At 38.5% G+C, this 21,712-nt stretch overlaps 1 protein-coding gene across 2 annotated transcripts in view; it reads left to right on the top strand.

Annotated features, from left to right (window-relative positions):
• The first annotated feature begins 286 nt into the window (after positions 1 to 286).
• The window catches only part of cpne2 (copine II), a 30,059-nt gene continuing 8,633 nt past the window's right edge, over positions 287 to 21,712 (top strand). The window contains exons 1-13 of one of the 2 annotated variants that reach the window (XM_077516454.1): positions 287 to 540; positions 1,964 to 2,164; positions 5,793 to 5,972; positions 6,073 to 6,147; positions 6,272 to 6,343; positions 7,692 to 7,775; positions 7,976 to 8,065; positions 8,199 to 8,297; positions 11,976 to 12,062; positions 13,136 to 13,195; positions 19,480 to 19,613; positions 20,710 to 20,764; positions 21,124 to 21,175. In XM_077516454.1, coding sequence (XP_077372580.1) covers positions 1,988 to 2,164; positions 5,793 to 5,972; positions 6,073 to 6,147; positions 6,272 to 6,343; positions 7,692 to 7,775; positions 7,976 to 8,065; positions 8,199 to 8,297; positions 11,976 to 12,062; positions 13,136 to 13,195; positions 19,480 to 19,613; positions 20,710 to 20,764; positions 21,124 to 21,175 — 1,165 coding nt within the window. In that variant the 5' untranslated portion in view covers positions 287 to 540; positions 1,964 to 1,987. Of the gene's footprint in view, positions 541 to 1,304; positions 2,165 to 5,792; positions 5,973 to 6,072; positions 6,148 to 6,271; positions 6,344 to 7,691; positions 7,776 to 7,975; positions 8,066 to 8,198; positions 8,298 to 11,975; positions 12,063 to 13,135; positions 13,196 to 19,479; positions 19,614 to 20,709; positions 20,765 to 21,123; positions 21,176 to 21,712 lie in introns of those variants that run through there. The other variant, XM_077516455.1, reaches the window with a different exon arrangement.

Genomic DNA, 21,712 nt, shown 5'->3' with positions numbered 1-21,712 from the left:
TGTGTGTGTTGGGAGAGAGTTGTTGGCCTGAAAGCTGTGTCGAACATTATGCGTGCGTTTCTACTTTTTGCCATTCAGATATCATTTTCAGAATCTTTGATTAATTACCATAAGAAACTTTGTCCTTATTTTTGGCTTGTTTATCTCCTTTTGCATTATTTTTTGTCTTATTATGTTATTGCTGTGTTTAATTTCTGTGTGAAAATAATAAACACATTGTGAGAAAAAAACGGAATTACTTTTATTTTGACGAGTTTATTTAACATCCGGTAAGACGCTGTATCATTTGTGTTAACTTGGTGCAGCTCGCTCTCAGTGGTGGAAAGGAGCGTGCCTTTCCTCCAAGGATGAATTAACGTTGCAACTGCGCTTTGCAGGGTCCCGACTCAAGGATAAAACATGCCATTAGGAACTTATATTTCAAAAACAGACTCATGAAAGTTAACAATGAATTCAGCGCGCGGCAACTAAAGAAATTGTCACTCGAAAAGCGTGGAGAAGTTGGACATCATTTTTTTATTTATTTTTTTTTAAACCGAGGTAAGATTTATTGAGACATGGTTCACGTGTGCTGGGTAACGGGAGCTAAAAAGATGTTGGATGTGATAAAATGAACATTTTACTGTAGAAACCTGCAATGTTGAAATGTAAGGAAGCATGTGAAGTGCATGTCCGCACGTGGGTCTACTGTTAAAAATATTTAAGTTGAGGGTTTGTTGACGCCCAATTGAACATGGCAGAGAGCACATGGTATGAATTTGAGTTTAAGGAGCAATATTGAGGATGTAGCCATTCCCAACCCATCCTCTTTGAAAGGTTGTCACATATCATTTTCTTCAATTAGCGCAGGTGACTAAGGTGTGGATTTGTAACTGGAGGTGCAGATACTATGCAGAAACAAGACAGTTAGCCTTCTGCGATGTATATATTGTAAGACAAGAGAGAGGGTTGGAGATTTGAGTTCTTACATTCACAGTAAATAATCTACAGTAGAAATAGGATAGCAAAATGTACTGGTTCTATTATCAAGCATCTTAAAAACCTAGAGTATTGAATGTTAAGTGTCCCTTTAAATGTCTTTTTTTTTTAATCCGGCTGTTTAAAATGTTTATTATTCCCTATCATGTAGCCATTGTCTAGCCTTTAAAACCTCACGCTCTCATTCAGAACAGAGGTGCAGCAGGTGTTTTTTTTGAAAGGTGGATTTCTTCTGTGCGTCCGCTTAACCACTACCAGTGTGACATCACATAGAGAGGCTCATGTTGGTTATGACACATTGTGTATCTTAGCAACAAACACCATGCTTTCGGCGTGCTGTTGTGTGAACAAATCCGCCCTTATAGGCATGAGGTGTCTGGCTGCATCAACTATAGGGAAGAAAGACATTTTGTATTTATTTATTTATTTATTTTTTACTTAAAACTGTTCAGTTTTTACTACACCATTATTATATTATGCATGTGGCTTCATAATGTCAACAAAATTGTTTCCCATTTCTAGAGGACATCAGTGACCCCACCAGGGTCATGCTGCACTTGTGCTTTTTCTCAGAAGGCTTTTTTTTGTAAAGGAAAAAAAAGAGATACATTGTGAATTTGTATTTCAATTACCTTTCAAAACCATACTGATAACACATTTTTTTTTACTTCATCTATGGCATTTTAATATTGTGTTTTTTCCTAATGTGTGACAAACATTTCCTGTACAAGGTTTCCATATTAACGTTATGGGTTGCATGCAGATGTATAGGCTGTTATCATCCCTCGGCAAAAAAAATTGTGTGTTGAATCTTTCATCTTTTTTGGCAGGAGCGTTACTGTATGTTGTTAGTGTCAATGTAACATTTTGATATTGTATATACAAGTACTGCTCTTATGCAGGTTTCACAAAGTGCATGATTTTACTATGAATTTACTAAATAATTCCCTGCATCGCGACTACTATTTCTTGTTCTAATCTTCAGGGTGACTCTTTGTAACGTCGGACGATGGCCTACACTTTGAGCTCAGCCATCGAGGGCCGGACACGTGGTGTCGGACCTCAGCACTGCGTCACACGGGTGGAGCTTTCCGTTACTGCTGCCAATCTCCTGGACCGCGATGTAGCCTCCAAGTCGGATCCGTTCTGTGTTCTCTTCCATGAAGCGGATGGGAACTGGGTGGAGGTAAGGCAGTGTGATGATAGAGAGCTTGGTCTCTATCACTGAATGTAGCATTGAATGAAAAGTTTTACTGACAGCATATGACAGCATTACGATATCTCACAAAAGCGAGTACACGCTCACAGTTTGTAAACATTTCATGATAACTCTTCATGAGACAACACTGACGAAATGAAACTTTGCTACAATGCAGAGTCAAGTATAAAAAAACAACGGCAACAAAATTGAGAAGTGTCAACATTTTTCACTGGTTTGCATTTCGAATCCTCTTCCACTCCTCTATTGTGACTAGTGTTGTTCTGATACCTCTGCCGATACTGCATTAAAACAGTGGTATCGGTATCGGTGAGTACTCACAAGTAACATGCCGATACCATTAATTCCAACGCTAATATAGGATTTTGGATCCAGCATCTTGTGTCTTGCTGGTGCACGACATTCACTGATATGTGACATGTTCACTGCATGCCAATCTAAGATATCCTATTGGTCCTTGAATGCTCTGGACCAATGGCAGGACAGCTTTTTCATGTTGAGGGGAAAAAAAAACAAAAACTTAGGTATCGGTATGGTAACGGTATCGGCTGATACTGTAAAGCTGGGTATCGGAATCGTTATCGGGGTCCAAAAAACGGTCTCGGAACAACACTAATTATGACCTCACTAAGCTGAGTTTGAGACCTTGTGCCTGTTTGACGATGTACCACAGATGTTCTACAGGGTTTAAGGCTTGGGAAATTCTTGGATAGGGCAATATATTGAATTAATTCAATTAATCGCCATTGTAAAATCGAATTATTGAAAATTAGCTAAATCGTAAAATCGAGGTTCACATAAATAAATACACTTCTTCTGGATTATTAAAATATGTTTTTATGATCTGTTACACTCAAACATTATTGTGAGTTGTAATTTTCCACATGGCAGAATGCTGGGAAGGGTGCTTTACGAAACGTGTTTACAATAGTTACTAACTACTAAATTGTGGCATTTAAGCAAGTTATGCACAAGATAAGTATAGTTATTTTTTGTACAAGCTATAAATGTTATGTTTACATTTAAACCCATCCATCTATTTTCTGAACCGCTTGCTCCTCAAACGGGTCGCGGGGGTGCTGGAGCCTATCCTTTTTTTTTTTTTTTTTTTTTTTAAGTCTTTGGAAGCATTATTTTTGCTGTATGATGTCTGTTGCCTCAGGGTTGTTGTTGTTTTTTTTTTTTTTGCTATAACGAGACACACTAGGTCGTGTGTTTGTCTCTGTGTGTGCCTGCTTGTGTGTAGGCGAGACCTTAGTAGTAGCTAGCTTACGGTCAGCGGGGCATGTGGCTCAGATGTGAAATTGCCATTGGTTGCTATGGTAACAGATGGAGAAACTAAATAAGCTTAGCCCCCCTGAATTGTAGTCCAAACCTTCTCTCGGCTGTTATCCACAGAGCTCACAATTTAACATATTCAGAATTTCACATCCTCTAATCCCTCCAGTCAGCTTTTGTTGTCTCCAGTTTCTTCCTCCAATTGTTTTTTTTCCTCATTTGCCTCCCTTCTTTTAGTTTCATCTATCTTTGTTCTGTGAAATGGAGGAGTGAGACTCAGCCGAGTTCATCTGGGAAATAGTGAGGGCAGAAAAAGCTAAAAGTGTGAGCGCGCGCCAGAAAGCAAAGAATTGTGAGATGTCTGTGGGGTGAAGCAGAAATTAACGATAGAGTGCAGTGGGAAGAGACATGCGGAACACATCAGAGGTGTGCATGCAGAGACCTTTGGATGTGCAGGTGCTCAAAGTTGAAAGGTGGCAAACTCATTCCATGATGTACTTTGTGTATAGCTGAAGTGATGTGTGTGTGTGAGACTAGTGTGTTGATGCTTTGTCTGCCTGCTACAGGCTTCTTACGCAGCACAGGATTGTGTTTACAGAGCCCCAGACATGATGTGGGGAAAACAAAAACATATATAACGAGATATATTCCAACATTTGCGCAAAATGCTCATTTGTGACCATGAAATTGAATTTGTCTTTCCACCAACTGGGTATAATCTGCACACAAAATCACATTTGTGGCTACAAATTAAATGTGTCTCGTTATTTGACAGTTGGCTAAGCAAATCAAAGGTTCTACCCCGGAAACAAAAGGTGGAGGTAGAGACAATTGACAGGGATACAGTAGTACGATTGACGGTTCTTTAAAGGCTTTAAGGACATTCTCAAAAACCTGACATTGCTTCTCATATTGATGAGAACAGAATATGAAAACAGTCATTTTGTGTGGATGTTATATCTGCTGTATATTGGGACTGCTGCTGCTAAAAAAAAAAAAATCAATATCATGTCTTGACGTTGATGCAACTTTTTCTCATTTCTTTTCAATGAAACACTGACTTCCTTCACGTCTTTACCCACTTGAGGGGCATCCACCAGAGTTTAGCAGGTGGTCCACCTCACTTTCTCCACCCGCAGCATAGCATTGCTTCCCTGCCCTCAATGACTCTGCAAGTTGGTTTTGCAGTGTAAAGTGATACATGAAACAAATAAGCACATTCAGTGGTACAGTGGACGGACCATGAGTAGCGAAAATCTGGGTATAACTGACACCCATTGTAATGCATTAGGGGCGGGGGAAAACATGTTTAAAAAAAAATAAAAAATCTTCAAAGATCACTGCTAAATCTCCAATATGTTTGTTTATATATATATATATATATATATATATATATATATATATATAGATGCACTTACTTGCTAATGCAAGCACACATCGAGTTCCTACACATAGACACACAAGCAAATTACGTTCCCCTTCATCTGACCATTAACGTCGATTTTAAACACAGGAGGGCCAAAACATGCCTTGTGAAAATGAAACTGCACTAAAAAAGCTAGCCACCAGAGGGTGCTAGAACTGCACAAATGGAAATCAACCTGACTTTTTTTTTTTAATTTTTAAACAGATGTGCTGCTTGTAATATTGTGACATGATGGCAACGATATATTGTGGGACTTTCAATATCGCGATATCAGGATATTGCCATTATTGTTACATTTATATTATTCAGCTCTTTGTGTTGCATTATAATGTATGAAAGGTGCAATATAAAATAAAAATTTGATTGATTGATTGATTGATTGATTGAACTTATGAACAATTACTCCTGCCTGCAAAGACAGACTAACAAACATTTCCCACTTCAAAAATTACCCCAATTACCCCTGCCTGCAAAGACAATAATCTTTAAAAAAAATCACACTAACAAACATTTCCCACTTTAAAAATAATAATAATGATAATAATAATAATAATAATAATAATAATAATAATAATAATAATAAATGTACGATGAGACACAATGGGGTCTCACATAAGCTAGCTTACACAGAAACAATTTGTGATATTTCTACCAGCATGATTAAATTCCAGTATGAGTTTTGCATGGGTTTCTACATTAAACACTACGATTTCTTGATTTTTATGTAGTGTAGCACTAAAATGAAATAATGAGTAAAATCATCATCCATATGTTAGAGTTGCTCTCTTGTTCACAGAATTAACCCTATTTATTACTGCATGCTACAAATGTCACTATTTTAAATCTCAAATTGTAAACTGAAAAACATTCTCACGTGTCCATGTGTTTCAGCTTGGCCGGACTGAAACAGCAGTTAACAACTTGAACCCAGTTTTTGGAGTGAAGTTCCAGGTGGACTACCACTTTGAAGAGATTCAGAAGCTTCGCTTTGCCATGTTTGATGAAGACAAGTGCGCCACGCAGCTCTATGAACACGATTTCTTGGGAGAATACGTTTGCACACTTGGAGTTGTATGGAACAATTTCACTTCTTAGCCATTACCAAACTGAATTTCAACATCACGATTCCCTAATAATTCATGTCATATTTGTCTCTTACATTCTTTGCTAGATTGTGTCCAATAAGAAACTTCACCGGCCATTGATTCTGGCCAATGGGAAGCCTGCTGGGAAAGGATCCATCACTGTAAGAACCTGCACTTTGTTTTCATTGTAATTTTGTCTTCCCTTTTTGGATGACTATTTTGTTGATGTGAAGCTATTATTTGAAATGTGCCTTCTGCTTATGTTGTGCTGTAATGTGCTAATAGATTACAGCCCAGGAGCTGTCTGACAACAGAATCATCACTTTGACCCTGAGTGGGCGTAAATTGGACAAGAAGGTAGGTGGTTCTTCCCACACAAATGCAAAGATGCTCATATTCGGAACAGGATGGAATAGAATTAATAGAAATGCAATTGCAGTTTTAGGTTTAAATCTCCCAAGTGCACCAAATTGCATTCTTTAATTCTCCCTCTGCCACCTGTTTTAAAACATGGTTGGAAGTTGCCATCTTTTTCACTATTTCAGATAGTCTCCTCCTCCTGCACGCTCCCGTTGCAACAATCTCATTATGTGAGGATGCGTTCAGCCAGAAACTCCGAGTACGCTCTGCTCCACTCTGACTGTTGGGAAAGTTAGTTTGTTTTTCCAAAGTGCCATTTGGTTATTAAGAGTGCCTCAAAAAGGTACACAGTAGGCACTCCTGCCTGCGTCACGATCAAATATGCGCTGATGTGAATGTGACGATTAGCAAAATCGCATTGGACCTGCTGTCTGTCTACACTGTACCAACACTTAGATGTGGTCTGGACAGGCCTAAGTTTAAGACGGACTTTGTGCCACCAGGTGCGTCTCCACTCGGGCTAGACCGGCCCATTATCGGCGCAGATATTGGGCATTTTGACGAATATCAGTTTTGGCCTTTTTAAAAAATATGATGGCCTAAATATGGTATCTCTAAAACCATTTTAATCTCAGGGAACTATTTATTAAAATTTTCAGTTAACTTTATAAGGGATGCTGCTGACACCTGGGAACGAATTATGAAAGTTTAAAATTCCAGGTTTTTTTCATTTTGGAAAAAAAAAAACATTTACTGTAGAAAACGATAGAGAGCTATGGTATTTACTTGTTTGCCTCTCGCTGTTCAACATTCAACAAGGAAACGGTGAGTAATTCTGCAAGAACAGAATTAATTGTAGCGTCCATTCGTCCATGTTGGGTTTGTTTTTTTAGCATCGGTGCTGGCTTCCTGATTTCTTCACAGTTGCATATCCCGCCCGCAAGCACAATGTCGCTCTGTGATTGGTCCAAATCACCAGTGGTTCGGGAACGACCGGTTATCTGCGGGAGCGGTACAAGATGGTATTCTCCGGAGTTTGTGAACTCACAAGTATCGAGCGCAAGGTTACTGAAAATGAATATCGACTCCAAATATCAGTTCTTGGCCTCGGTGACTCCTAATAATCGACATCGGTATCGGCCCTGAAAAAAACATCTGTCTATCTGTAATCTACTTCACCTATGCTTGCGCTGGCATGCAGAACTTGGCGGACCGGTACACGTCTGAATATCAGGATTTCCTGGCATTTGCACCCCTCCACACGAAACACCCGTCGACGAAAATAGGGCTCATAAACTTTACAAGAGAACACCAACTTACAGTAATATGTCCTTATTCTTTGCAGGACTTCTTTGGGAAGTCAGACCCCTATCTGGAATTTCACAAACAGGGAGAAGATGACAAATGGATGCTGGTTCACAGGACAGAGGTGAGTCCAACATTTTAATTTGTTATTTTACATCAACTTTGTATTTATCAATTGACATACTGTATAGTAAGAGGTGAGCTGCAAAGAAGACATTAGCAAAACTGGAACCACTGTATATGTCTGTTGTGCTACTTGATATTATTTGTTCTGCTGTTTGATTTAATGACTTATTTGCTGCCTGTTTGTCTGTGTCCCCCAAGGTCATAAAGAACACTTTAGACCCCTCATGGAAACAGTTTACTGTGCCTCTTGTTTCTCTCTGTAATGGCGATGTGGACAGAAGCATCAAGGTCAGTTTCATGTCTTACAAAGCTGAAGCCGCATGTCTTTTCTCATTGAAGTGATTTTTTTTCATCAGCGCTACTAAAAGCTACGCACATGGATTAGAATCACTGATTTATTATTTGTTCTACACAATAACAGGTCTTGTGTTATGACTATGATAATGATGGCGGCCATGATTTCATTGGAGAATTCCAAACAACAGTGGCCAAGATGAGTGAGGCTCAGAACTCAGTAGAGGTAATACTTTTTTTTTTATGTTCTAACTTCATTAAAACTGTTTATGAAACAAAATGTAATAATATACATTATTATATCATATAATCATGATGAAGTTCAGCAGTAAGGTGAACATTTGAAGTTAATTAAGTTTAAGTTGTTTAAAGTAGGCTAATAATAATAATTACACGGTCACTAAAACAGAAATGGACAATCTAGCACATTTTAACGACAAAACCAAATGAACCCCGTACTGGTCAGCAAGGCAGCAAAAACATATTGTTTACAATTGAGCATCTGCTCCCTATGCTTTTACTCATTTATAAATAACTTAAAAAAAAAAAAAAAAAAAAATCCGCTCAATAGACCAGGTAAATGTGAATAAGATGGACAATATTGTACAAAAGCCAAACGTCAAGGTGAGAGAGGAAGTCAACCTAAACATTTCTCAACAATAATATGTTATAAGTAACCTCACTAGTCAAAACATAACATTCAGCCGTTTTTAATCCATCTCAGGGGGCGGCCATTTTGCCACTTGCTGTCGACTGTAGGTGACGGCACTGTTGCTCAGGGCTCAGGCAACGACTAATCACAGCTCACCTGTTTTCTGAAGCTGAACTGTGATTGGTTGTTTACCTGAGACCTGAGCAACTGTGATGTCATCTTCAGTGGACAGCAAGTGGCAAAATGGCCACACCCTGAGATGGCTAAAAACGGCTTGATTTTGCTGCCTAGCTCATATTCCACTAACGCAATATTAACCTATATTAACCTATTATTCTCAAGAAATCATTTTTGCTTTGACTTCTCCTTTAAGACAAGTATTATTTTCCCATATTGTTTACTTTAATTTTTCATATTGATGAGTCTCTTTTGCCAACCTGTGCCATCTGCACACTGTAAAACTCATTACTTGTAGTTTTCCAATAAAGTAAATAGATTCAAATCTTATCTTAGTGGTAAAAATTCCACATGGTTACCATGCCGATAATAACAACTTTTCAGGGCCACAGAAACATATGTGCTCTATAGTGTGACCACATAGGCAGTTCTGAAATAAAACCAGCCCACGACTGTTGGATGTGTTGTGAAAGCAGTCGACGATAGCCAGGAGGTCCGGAGGTGCTTCCTGTCCTCAGTGAAGCACACCAGACTACGCTCATTAAAGTCACTCCAGTTTCACACCAGCTCAAATGTTCAGCCAGCTATCTCACACTGCACATCATAACAGACGAGTCTCCACCATCTGTCTCAATATCTTGTTGTATGCGCCCAGCTTTTGTTCTTTATCGCCTTTTTTTCCCTCCGTTGCATCCGCCATGTGTCCACATAAAGTCTCTGAGGCTGTCTGATGTTTAGGTTGCCGTGACTGAGTGATTTTATCTTGGGAGACAGTTTTGGCCATGTGTTAAATAGAAGGTGTGGTACCTATTTAATTATTAAACAATCTTTCATCTTAACTCACCAATAAATTGAGGGGGGTTTTTTGTTTATCAAACATTCTACGCAAAACCCTGTATCAGATGCTTGGAATAGCACTGCATACCTTCCACATATAATTAGCATACTTGTTTTGGTTATGTGGAGTTGGGATTTTGTTTTCAGGTTTTTGGGTGTGTTTGTCTGTGGTTGGTGGTTTTGTCACGTATTCCTCGTTCCTTCCCTTGTCTCATTATGTCTAACCACATCCACCTTAGTGTGTCTTCCCTTCCCAGTGTATGACCAATAACTGCCCTCAGCCACTTGGGTCATTAGTGTTGGTGTATTTAGTCTGTTGGGTTTTTCCAGTCGAGGTGGGTGCATTGCTGGTGTTACGTGAGTTATGCTGGGTGTGTCGTTTGGTAAGCGTTGAAAGTCACGTTCTGTCACAGCACGGCACGTCACGTCAAGTTCTGTCAAATCAAGTTCTGTCAAGTCAAGTCGAAGTCAAGTCCAGTTCTGTCAAGTCAAGTCAAGTCAAGTCCAGTTCTGTCAAGTCAAGTCAAGCTCTGTCACATCAAGTTCTGTCAAGTCCAGTTCTGTCAAGTCAAGTCGAAGTCAAGTCAAGTCAAGTCAAGTCCAGTCCAGTCCAGTCCAGTCCAGTCCAGTATTGTCAAGTTAAGTCCAGTTCTGTCCTGTCAAGTCCAGTTCTGTTCTGTCAAGTCAAGTTCAGTTCTGTCAAGTCAAGTCAAGTCAAGTCCAGTCCAGTCCAGTTCTGTCAAGTCAAGTCAAGTCAAGTCCAGTATTGTCAAGTCAAGTCCAGTTCTGTCCTGTCAAGTCCAGTTCTGTTCTGTCAAGTCAAGTTCAGTTCTGTCAAGTCAAGTCAAATCCAGTTCTGTCAAGTCAAGTCCAGTTCTGTCAAGTCAAGTCAAGCCCAGTTCTGTCAAGTCAAGTCAAGCCCAGTTCTGTCGAGACAAGTCCAGTTCTGTCAAGTCAAGCCCAGTTCTGTCAAGTCAAGTCAAGCCCAGTTCTGTCGAGACAAGTCCAGTTCTGTCAAGTCAAGCCCAGTTCTGTCAAGTCAAGTCAAGCCCAGTTCTGTCAAGTCAAGTAAAGCCCAGTTCTGTCGAGACAAGTCCAGTTCTGTCAAGTCAAGCCCAGTTCTGTCAAGTCAAGTCAAGCCCAGTTCTGTCAAGTCAAGTCCAGTTCTGTCAAGTCACGTCCAGTTCTGTCAAGTCCAGTCACGTCACATCCAGTTCTGTCAAGTTGAATTCATGATTTTCCTGCCCATTTATCAATAAATCACTACGTTGCTCATTTCCTGTCTGATCAGTCTCCTCAACTTGGGTCCACACCTCTCACTCCACCCCCAAACCGTAACATTATGTTAATTCAACACTTGCGTAATACTGTAAGATTTAAATTACAATCATAGATTGAGCAGCCACAGCATGATGAACACTACAAATTCCACCAAGATAATAATAGCGTGTTGAATGGTACTAACAGAGAGAGTTACATTTAACATTATCCAACCATCCATTTTCAACGCCACTTGATGGTCATGGAGTGCTGGAGCCTACTCCAGATGAGTAAATTGTTTTTATTATTATTATTATTATTATTATTATTATTATTATTATTATTATTACACCCTCCATTAATTCGTCCAAAGCCTTGCTCTGTGGTGTAATCTGCATCTTAATTTAAATTGTGTGAACCTAATCATTATTATGACTATTAATAAGTGTCGATTTGCATTGTGCTCATGAATGGGTTTGAAGTCTGTAGGCTGAATAGACATTGAAATTGAACGGATTACAAGTTTCCATTTATGCGTTCTTCATCTGCTAATGATACATTGTGCAGAAAATGGTGAATTCACCATCAGCTGTGTGTGTGTGTTGGTGTTTGTGTATGAGCGTGTGTGCAGCAAAGCAACCACATAACTTGTTCTCCCACTGAGCCTGTTCACATGTGCCAATGGTGTGTGTCTAAAAAGAGCTCACAAGAAAAGACAGACGAGATGGGGGATGGAGAAGAATAAGAGGAGCTTTTGAGATGCAAAGTCGTTCGCTGAAACTTGCAGTCGCATAACAGGGCATTAACTAAACCACTTTGGTTCGCTGACTTCCTCTGAGCGGCTTGTGGAAAAAAAAAACAAAAAAAAACAAACATCACCTGTAACTGTATATCAGTTACAGTAAAATCTGTTTTAATTTCTACTCTTGCATTGATAAGATGTTTATTGTTTGCATTTTGTTTCTAAATCTTTGCCAGGTGGAATTTGAATGCATCAACCCAAAGAAGCAAAAGAAGAAGAAGAATTATAAAAATTCTGGTGTTATTATTCTCAAATCATGTAAGGTAAGGATGAATGCTGGCTTATGATTTGTTCCTATCAATAAACCACTGCAATGAGTTGTGAATTAAAGCCAAATTGGATTAACTTGGAAGGTAAAAATAAAATAAAGTAAAAAAAATAGTTGTAACAAATATAACAAATTAGTATGTTAGTGTTTTGGGTTGACATTAAAGGGGAAGTCAACCCCCAATTTTTTTTATTTATTTATTTTTTTGACAATAATATCTTCTATGCAGCCCCACTAGTCTAAATATGGTATTCTGGTTAATATTGTGTTTGTGGAATATGAGTAAAGCAGCAAAGTCCAGCCGCTTTTATCCATCTCGGGGCGGCCATTTTGCTACCTGCTGTCGACTGAAATTGATATCAATGTTGCTCAGGTCTCAGGTAACAGCCAATCATAGCTCAGCTTCGGTAAACAGCTTAGCTGTGATTGGTCGTTGCCTGAGCCCTAAGCAACTGTGATGTCATCTTCAGTCGACAGCAAGTGGCTAAATGGCCGCCCGCCGAGATGGATAAAAATGGCTGGATTTTGCTGCTTAACTCATATTCCACAAATGTAGTATTAATCAGAATGTCATGTTTAGACTCGCGAGGTCACATATATTATTGACAAGAAATGTTGAAGGTTGACTTCCACTTTAAATCCGTCATAATTGTTTTTTCGGCATCTAATCTCATACGCATATGCATGTGCACGTATCACTTCATAATTGTCTGGTTGTGAATGGATTTAATTATAATAACTAATTATAACTTTGCAAATGGTCAGAGCCCAAATCATGTTGAAGGAATAACGCTTCTTTTGCTTGAGACTGACTGATTGTGAGAGACATCAAGGTGCGCCTTCTCCCTGCTCACCATGCTGCTTGGTGTAAACAAGAACACGAGACAGCACATAGACTGAATAGAAAAAAAAAAGTGGATCATGACACTAATAACAGAAACAAAAACGATTATGATATCATGGTGTCTTGTGTAGGGAAAACATGGGTTGTATTGCCATTTTATTTTTGTTTTATTTTATTTTACATAACATATGTTTTACTTTAGTTTGTTCCTCTTGTGTCTCCAGATTGTAAGGGACTACACTTTCCTGGATTACATACTTGGAGGATGCCAGCTCATGTTTACTGTGAGTATGATTGCGATACAATTGATGTATTGTAAATCGTCAATCACCCGGTCATGACTCAGGAACAACAAAACTATTATTTGCTGAATTCACAACTGGAAGCAGGAAGTAATAAACTGGCAGACTGATCTAAAGATGTTAGGGTGAAATCCACAGCAGAGCGGAGATTCTTAAATCTTGTCCAACCTCCTAATCTTTTGTCTTTTGTCACAGACACGCATCTCTTGCATGCTGTATCCTACTTACTAAACCTTTTACCATACACAAGTGCAGATAATGTGTCTTACACAGCCTCTCTACTGCCACACAGTAAGCAATTTACAAACGTCCATCGCTCCACACACATAATTCTGTATTAAGGACATGTACAGAATTAGATGCAGTCCCCATACGCCTTCAATATCTTCACACCTTTCCTGCCAAATCGCACTGATTTAAACATTCATGCTGAATCTTATTATCACATCATCATATAGTACACACCCCATGTATGTGCAGATGGCACAAATATGTACAGGGACAAAGTTTTGCACAAGTAGACATGCACACGCAGATTGAGCTGTTCTGCGGTGTTCAATCAGACTTAGAATGACTCTAATCCTAATCTCCAGGAAGGAAAACTCTCTGCTCTCCTCGCGGCTGCAGGGTTTTAGGGAACAGCAGCATTTCTTGGTAACACTCCCGACACAAAGCGGTTTGCTACTGCGGATAGGTTGTTTGTAAAAGAAGCATTTGACTTTTTGGCATGGCTTATGTTTGCTATAAATTATGGTACAAATGCCTCGAGATCTTTTTGAGTACATGGCAAACTCCAGTGGCTGAGATAAAGGGAATTAAACACAATTTAATAACACAAGTAGCATTCTCATTCTCATATTATACCTACAGAATAATTTTAAAATACTGCTTTAAAAAAAAACAAAACAAAAAAAAACTATTTTACTGCCAAACGTAATCCAAAAACAGTGCCAGTCGATTTCAGTCATTTTCCCTCATCTTTCAAGGCAAACAGAATGTGTGAGGACTACATAAACATGGTGGATACCATATGAAAGATTGGATTCAATTATTTCATGAGAAAAAAAAAAAAAGAAAAAAAAATTGTGTTTCTACCTTATTCTGTTCTTTAGTAATCACCATTTGAAAATAGGTAATTTGAGTGACATAAGCAAAAATACAAAAAAAACAATTAAGCGAAAACAAGCTTTTTGTGAAAACATTTTCTGCACAACAGTGAGTGACACTATTTTTTTTTTAGTTCTGCTCTGTGAATTAGATTTAATGTGACAAATGCTTAGTTCATTCATGTCATCCTTGAAAACGTTCTATTTCATTAGACTCCGTCATGTTTCATTGTAATTTGAATACTGCCATCTGCTGGCCATAGTTAGTGGGTGTTTTTGATTTCACAACCCCATTGACAAAGCAGCGCTGGCCGCACAATATTGCCCATTGAGGGGGGAAAAAAAAAAAAAAAGTAGTAAACGTCAATTAACGTTTATGGCGGCATTCTTTGGGATTTTAGCAAACGTCATTAAACGTTTTTGACGATAAAAGAGTTAATAAAAGGATTCTGCCATCGGATTCAGATATTAGAAAGCACATATTTGGGAAAACAACCTCAGCAAAAAGGCACACAGCAACTTGAATAGTACTTAGTTGTAAACGTGCAAGTGGGGTGGGGGGGAGTATCGGGCGGGGGCCGCCGGGGGACATTACAGCCCAGATGCACTGTCAACACGTCTCGGTGAAATTATCAGTAATTTCCAACCACATTTGATTTGCTGTACCATATATTATTTGTTTGGTTTCTGATAATTTCCCTCAATTTGTTGGCAATTGTCCGATCTAACCATGTTGATACAACAGGGAGAATCGACATGTTCATTTCAATAGTTTCTCTATATCTAGTACTTTATTTTGATTTTATTACCCGCCATGAACACTTAGTCAGCATTCAGTTGTCATATACTATATCAAACTTCTCTCAGTTCTATTTGGGATGTTGCTTTCTTGACATGGTCAACTACAGTGAGTAGGTACTGTAAACAAGAACCAGTTGTTTTCATATGAAAAAGGTTTAATATTGAAATGATGTCTATTTAACATTCATTTTGAAAGCAGTGAATATTTCCCAGCATACTGCCAGCACAGCTTCTGGAATAATCTAATTAGAATACTGTGGACTGTTTTTCTATGCAATTGCTTGTACAGTAGAAAGGGAGTGAATTCTCGTCATGTTATGTTTAGTGTATTTTGTGCTAAAAATTACAAATAGCTTGGGGCTGAAAATCGGTTGGAAACAGAATGGCGTCACCTCCCACTGTCACTAATTCACACTTATCAACGTAATAATGTCTAGCATCAGAGATCACTGCAGGAAAATGCCGTAATAGCTTGTGAAATGGAATGTTTTAGCAACATCAAATTCATTCCCCAGATGGCATTGATATGCACAATGGAAATATTAAAAAATACTCTTGTATGTCAGAAAGCATCCATGCATGCACATAAGCAATAGTTGTTCATTTGGGCTAATGCATATGGTTTAGGTTCCATTACATTTTTAACTGGCATTGCATACATTCAGAACAGAGATCTCCCAGTTTGGTCCTCGAAAGCACCTATCCAGGCTATTTTCAATGGCTCCCTCCGCCAACACAGCTGAGTCAAATGATCAGCTCATCAGCAAGCTCTGCAGAAGCCTGATAATGATCCTGATTATATAATTCAGGGGTGTTGGAAGAGGGAGACATGGAAAACGGGATGATAGGGGCTCTTAAGGATCGAACTTGGAGACCCCTGATTTAGAACAGTCCCTTTATTAAGTTTTTATGAGTAAATTAAGAGCCATTCTTAAATCGCAAAATCTCTTAACACATAATAGAAATTTGAGTAAAAATCAATTACATGTACAGTTACATAATATGATAGTGGTCCCTTGATTAATGAAAAAAAAAAGGTGATTTTTTTTTTTTTTTTTTTATAATTATAAACATTTTTCCTCTACTACCTCATTTATTCAGTTTGGCTACCGCAAATTCACTTATTGGGTGATTTTTTTTAAGTATCTTTTTTTGGGAGACCAACGTATTATTTCATGGAAAATGTAAATATTAAGTGTATCAGCCTTTTTTGAAGAATGTGCATTAATTATACATGTATTTTAGTGACCTACAGGCTGGCCCGGTCCCTATCCTTTGCAAATAGCAGCGTTCCACTGTATGGTTTTACATTGCAATATCACCATTCATCACTAGATGGCAGACATGGCTTAGTTACACTTCTACCGAGTCTTATACCGATCTATGCTACAATGTTAGTAGGCCTAATATTTTTAAGATGAATATTAAAATTTTGATTGAGTTGTACTAAATGATTTTATGCACTTTTTTTGCACGTATTATTATTAATTTTTTTTTCTGTTTAGCAGTTTTGTGCAATCTTTGAAGGGTAATTTTTATGCATTGAGAAAAAAAAAATCATGTTCTTTTTTCCAATCTTTGTTGTTGAAGGCTGGATATTTTATACATGCATTATTAATAAATGCATTATGAACAATTTAAGTTACTATGATGTACACTGGCTTGTTTAGAAAAGAAGAAAGTACTATGCACTTATTTTGTCCACACATTTGGTTAGGAAGCGAATCATACCTTGTGGCCCCGCAGTCGCACTGTTGAAAAATTGTGGCCCCCTCCATCATGTTGCCCAACCCTGGTTTTGAGTCTAAACTATCATTAAACTCTTCAGATTGTCTAAAAAAAAAACTGAACGTAACACCAAGAAACAAACCACTCACCACCACCACAAATAACAAGCCAGCGTGACAGTGACAAAGCGCCAAAGTTAAGACTAAAAGAAAGCAGGAAAATAAACACTTAAACCAACTGACGAGACAACGAGGAACACCTGGACAAGGAGTAGCTGAGGGAGCTGATTGGAAGACACGGGATCGTATTGATGGGGCACAGGTGGAAACCAAAGACTTTTAAACGAGCAAGACAGGACGGAGAAAAACAAGCCATAACAAGAAACAAACCTAAATATAATGTAGACAAACAAATCGTGACAGTTGCGGGTTCCCATAAGCACGGAGACTGTTGTTGATTTCCTGAGGAAATACGTGTCACTCTGCATCTCATCTTTTGTCGAGGCATATTTGTTGAATGCATGTGTGTGCGCGCGTACGTGGGTGTGTGTTTCATTGAATTCACATGTGATGTATGTTATCACATTGTCACTCTATTATCATTAGTGTTGAAAATATCCCCTTGTGGTGTCAGGGCTATTTTTACACAACGGCAGTCAATATTTCTCATTTGTCCATAGCTGAAATGTTGTTTGCACAAAACTGAAGCACATAATTAATTTTACTCTTTGCTAAGAGTGGATTTACACTGCATTGGTTCAAATGACACAATTCAAGTGTTTTTAGTGCCTTTGGTTGCTGCTTGAATATGTACCAAGTGTTTTCCACTCTAAACCAGATCTCATGGGATTAAGATTTGTGATTACATTTGGCCATTATAACATTTTAAAATGTTATCGAATGGAATTGAATAACTTTGTAGCTAATACTGTACTATGAAGTCCTGCGTTTGCTTCATACTGGGAATTCCCGACATGAAAGCAGCCTCCTAAGTAGAGGTGTCAACATTTATTGATTATTCAATAGCTAATCGATTACAAAACTGGCAGACCAGTCTAGTACTCGCTCTTTTAATCCGCATAACAAATGTCATTCTATCCATATTAATCTGATTACAACACTAAAGCACGGCCCAAGAATCTGCAGGACACAAATGTATGGAGAAGGTCTTGGCGGATCAACCTGTGTCTGCACTTTTACAACATGGACCCGCTCTGATATCGCCTATAAAGCAAAACAAGGCACGGAGGACGTAAACTCATGCTTTTGGACAGAATAAATAACTGGACTCTCAAAATCCCCGCACAAGGATTTTATTTATGTATAGCACTGTAAATAATAACACACTGCTCCACTGCCTCTCTTCAAGTTCACACAACTCAAATTTTATGGATGAAGAAATTTTTATGTGACCGACCACAGCATGTGTTTTTAAATGGGTTCAAGTCTTACCTAGTGGTTTTAAAAACAGGACTCCCCCAGGGTTGCATAATGTCACATTCTGGGCCACCACATCACTCCATAAGGGGTTATATCTCTTTCATTCAAGATGGACCCCGACACCAGATTCCCACACAAGTTCTGATGGTTGTCATGGCAGATGAAAACATACACACTCTTTAAAGGCGGGGTCTTCCGTTTTCACTCAAGAAAATGCACTATATAAATAGAGGATGTATAGTATACCCATGAATTCCTTCTCAATCTACACCTCTGGGCTTCTGTTAATGTGTGGTGGTGATTTTTCCTAAACCCCCACCTCCCCAGCCTGTATTTTGTGTTTGTTTAGTCAACAGCGGGACGTTTCTGTGGACAGACAGTTGTTTACCCCTCTAGCCAATCGCAAACCGGGGGGGGGGGGGGGGGGGGGGGGGTCCATGTCATTCACTGTCGGCAGACGTGGCCAGGCGAATTTGTCGGCTGCATGACTTCACTCCCGGAGCAACTTGACAGCACACACGGATTTTTTTTTCACTCATTCACCCACATGTAAGCGTGAGTGAGTGAGTGAGTGAGTGAGTGAGTGAGTGAGTGAGTGAGTGAGTGAGTGAGTGAGTGAGTGAGTGGACAAAAAAACAACAACATAAAATGGCAAAAAACAGGCTGGGGGGTTTAGGAAAAAATCACCACCACACTTTAACAGAAGCCCAGAGGTGTAGATTGAGAAGGAGTTCATGGGTATACATCCTGTATTTATATAGTGCATTTTCCTGAGTGAAAACAGAAGAGCCATCTAGAGGAGTCAAAAAATATCACAAGTGCTTCATGAAGCTTCATTTGTCCATCACTACAAATTTGGCCCCCACCATCTTAGTAGAGACTTTGAACACCTGGGTCTGAGAGGCCAAAAATCCAGCCCAATGACAGCATAGACCTGAATGGTGGCGTTCATAAATTGGTCCGCTGCCATAGATAACTATTCAACCGCTCAGAAGAGATATACATTGAAGAAAACTGGCCAGTTTATAAGACCTGACAGCTGCCCCGAGTGCTCCTGCTTCATAAAATAGCTTCCACATCTGATTGTATGCACAATCAAGTTTACTCATTCTTTTTTTTTTTTTTTTTTGGCCACACAAACCTCAAATCAGACTCAAAGAATGTGACTTCTACTTTTTTGTTTTTCCCATAGGTTGGTATAGACTTCACAGCATCCAATGGGAACCCAAGAGAACCTTCTTCCCTCCATTACATTAATCCACTGGGAAGCAATGAGTATCTCGCTGCTATTTTAGCTGTTGGACAAATCATACAGGACTATGACACGTGAGTATCTAACGTATCTAACATATTGACATTTTTTGTTAGAATTGTATTTTGGGTTGAGTCACCTTGTCATGGGTTATGTGTTTGCAGTTATTATGCTTATGCAGGTCAGGGGAAGACTGTTTTATGGATGTCTTATGTTTATTCAGTTACTATGTCCCTTGTGATAATGTAATGTTGTTTTAACCGTATTAGACACTATTAGTTTGCCAAGTTTTATGCAGTTGCTATGTTTCTTATGATGATATTGCGGCACTGTGTACTGTACACTTATGATGAGTCTCTCGTTATTTTGTCATATAGGCCTTCATGCTGTTATATGGAGTTGCATTGCAATAGCGAGACTGCGAGTTTATGACGCTTTTGTCAGTACGTCAAGGTTTCTCATCCCTCTTCTACAAAGTAGTTTGGACTTTTGAGTTCTGCATCCAGCCCACTCCAGGTTCTTATTCGAGGTTTCTCCGTAAAGAAGTTTTCTTCGAAGCCATCTGAATCCAGCCTTGCTTTCTTTACTTTGTATTTTGGGTTAGAAAGAATCCTGCCTTGTCTTGTGTTTGGGTCCTAAATCCAATCCTCACATCACATTGTCTGAATTAATTTGTCAAGGAAATATGAGAAAGTCTCTATCTTCTACCCCCAAAGATAAAAAGTTAAATTTGAATGAGAAACATTTCACACAAATACAGTTTTATTGCAACCAAACATGTTTAATTACCAATTCATCATAGTGGCTATTTGGAAAGCAAAATAAAACAGTTCATTTTGTTTTTATATTCACTCACTGTCTAAATCAGGGGTGGGCAAACTCAGTCCTCAAGGGTCGGAGTCCTGCAGGTTTTTGAGGTTTCCTTCTTCCAACACAAGCTGATACCAATTAATAGATCGTTATCAGGCTTACGCAGAGGTTGCTGATGAGCTAATCATATACCAGCTGTGTTGAAGAAGAGAAACATCCAAAACCTGCAGGATTCCATCCCTCGATGGCCGAGTTTGCCCACCTCTGGTCTAAATGCTTAGTGTTGAAATTCCATTTGAAAAAGAAAAAGAAAAGTTACATTTTGATGTTTCTAATCTGTTATCATGGTTTCCTTCTCAGTGACAAAATGTTTCCTGCTCTGGGATTTGGAGCCCAACTCCCACCTGACTGGAAGGTAGATGTGTGTTTGTTTGGTATGAAAACAAACGATACATTTGTTTCATCATCATTATCGTCATCTCAGTCAAACAGTGGCGTACGATGATGTGCAAACGCACATAACACTGTAAGCATTATACTTGCATATTCAAATCACTGTGCAATTGTCAACCCATCTGTGTTGCCATGGCACTGCGCTGATGAAAAGGACAAAGGAGAGACGAGCTTGAATGCACACGCACACACGCGCGCGCATGCGCACACATTGAAAGTGATACTATGTGAGAAATGAAGAGAAGTTTTGCAAAATGAATATGTACAACATTTACTGTGAATTGCAATATGAGTTTGAGTTTGACTTTCTCATATTTTTAGGTATCGCATGAATTTGCAATCAACTTTAACCCCACAAACCCTTTCTGCTCAGGTATGTAATGATGTCACTGATACAGACTAGGGCTGGATAAAAAAAAAAAAAAAAAAATGAGTCGTCGATATTGAATCAATTTTCCTTTTCGAGTCTGACTTTAATTCATAAAATGATGAAGCGATTATTTTAATATCTCTTTCCCCCCATAAATTTATTAGAAAATAGAATTTTAAAGGCTGATTTTTTTGTATCATACTGATTTCTTGAAGTCTATTTTTACATGTATTTAAAAAGTATTACATTGCACTTTAAAATAATTCAGAATCATTTTCATTTGTATTTACTTTAATTGAATTAGAATTCTGAAAATATTTTCATGTCATCCTTGCTGATGTCAATGTTTGTGTAACACTTTTAAAGTGATTATAATATGTGTTACTTTCATTAATAAACTTAACATATAATTTGGAAGTTTTAATCACGTCCTTGATATTTAAGAAGAATTGATGCTTAATTAACCAATATCGGGTTTATGTGAATCAAAGTGAATTGGGGTAAAAAAAAACGAAATTGAATCCAACTGAACTCTTGTGA

This window comes from Festucalex cinctus, chromosome 3 (genome assembly GCF_051991245.1).
Source record: "Festucalex cinctus isolate MCC-2025b chromosome 3, RoL_Fcin_1.0, whole genome shotgun sequence".
In the NCBI taxonomy this organism is placed as follows: domain Eukaryota; kingdom Metazoa; phylum Chordata; class Actinopteri; order Syngnathiformes; family Syngnathidae; genus Festucalex; species Festucalex cinctus.
This window is presented reverse-complemented; position numbering and strand designations above follow the sequence as displayed.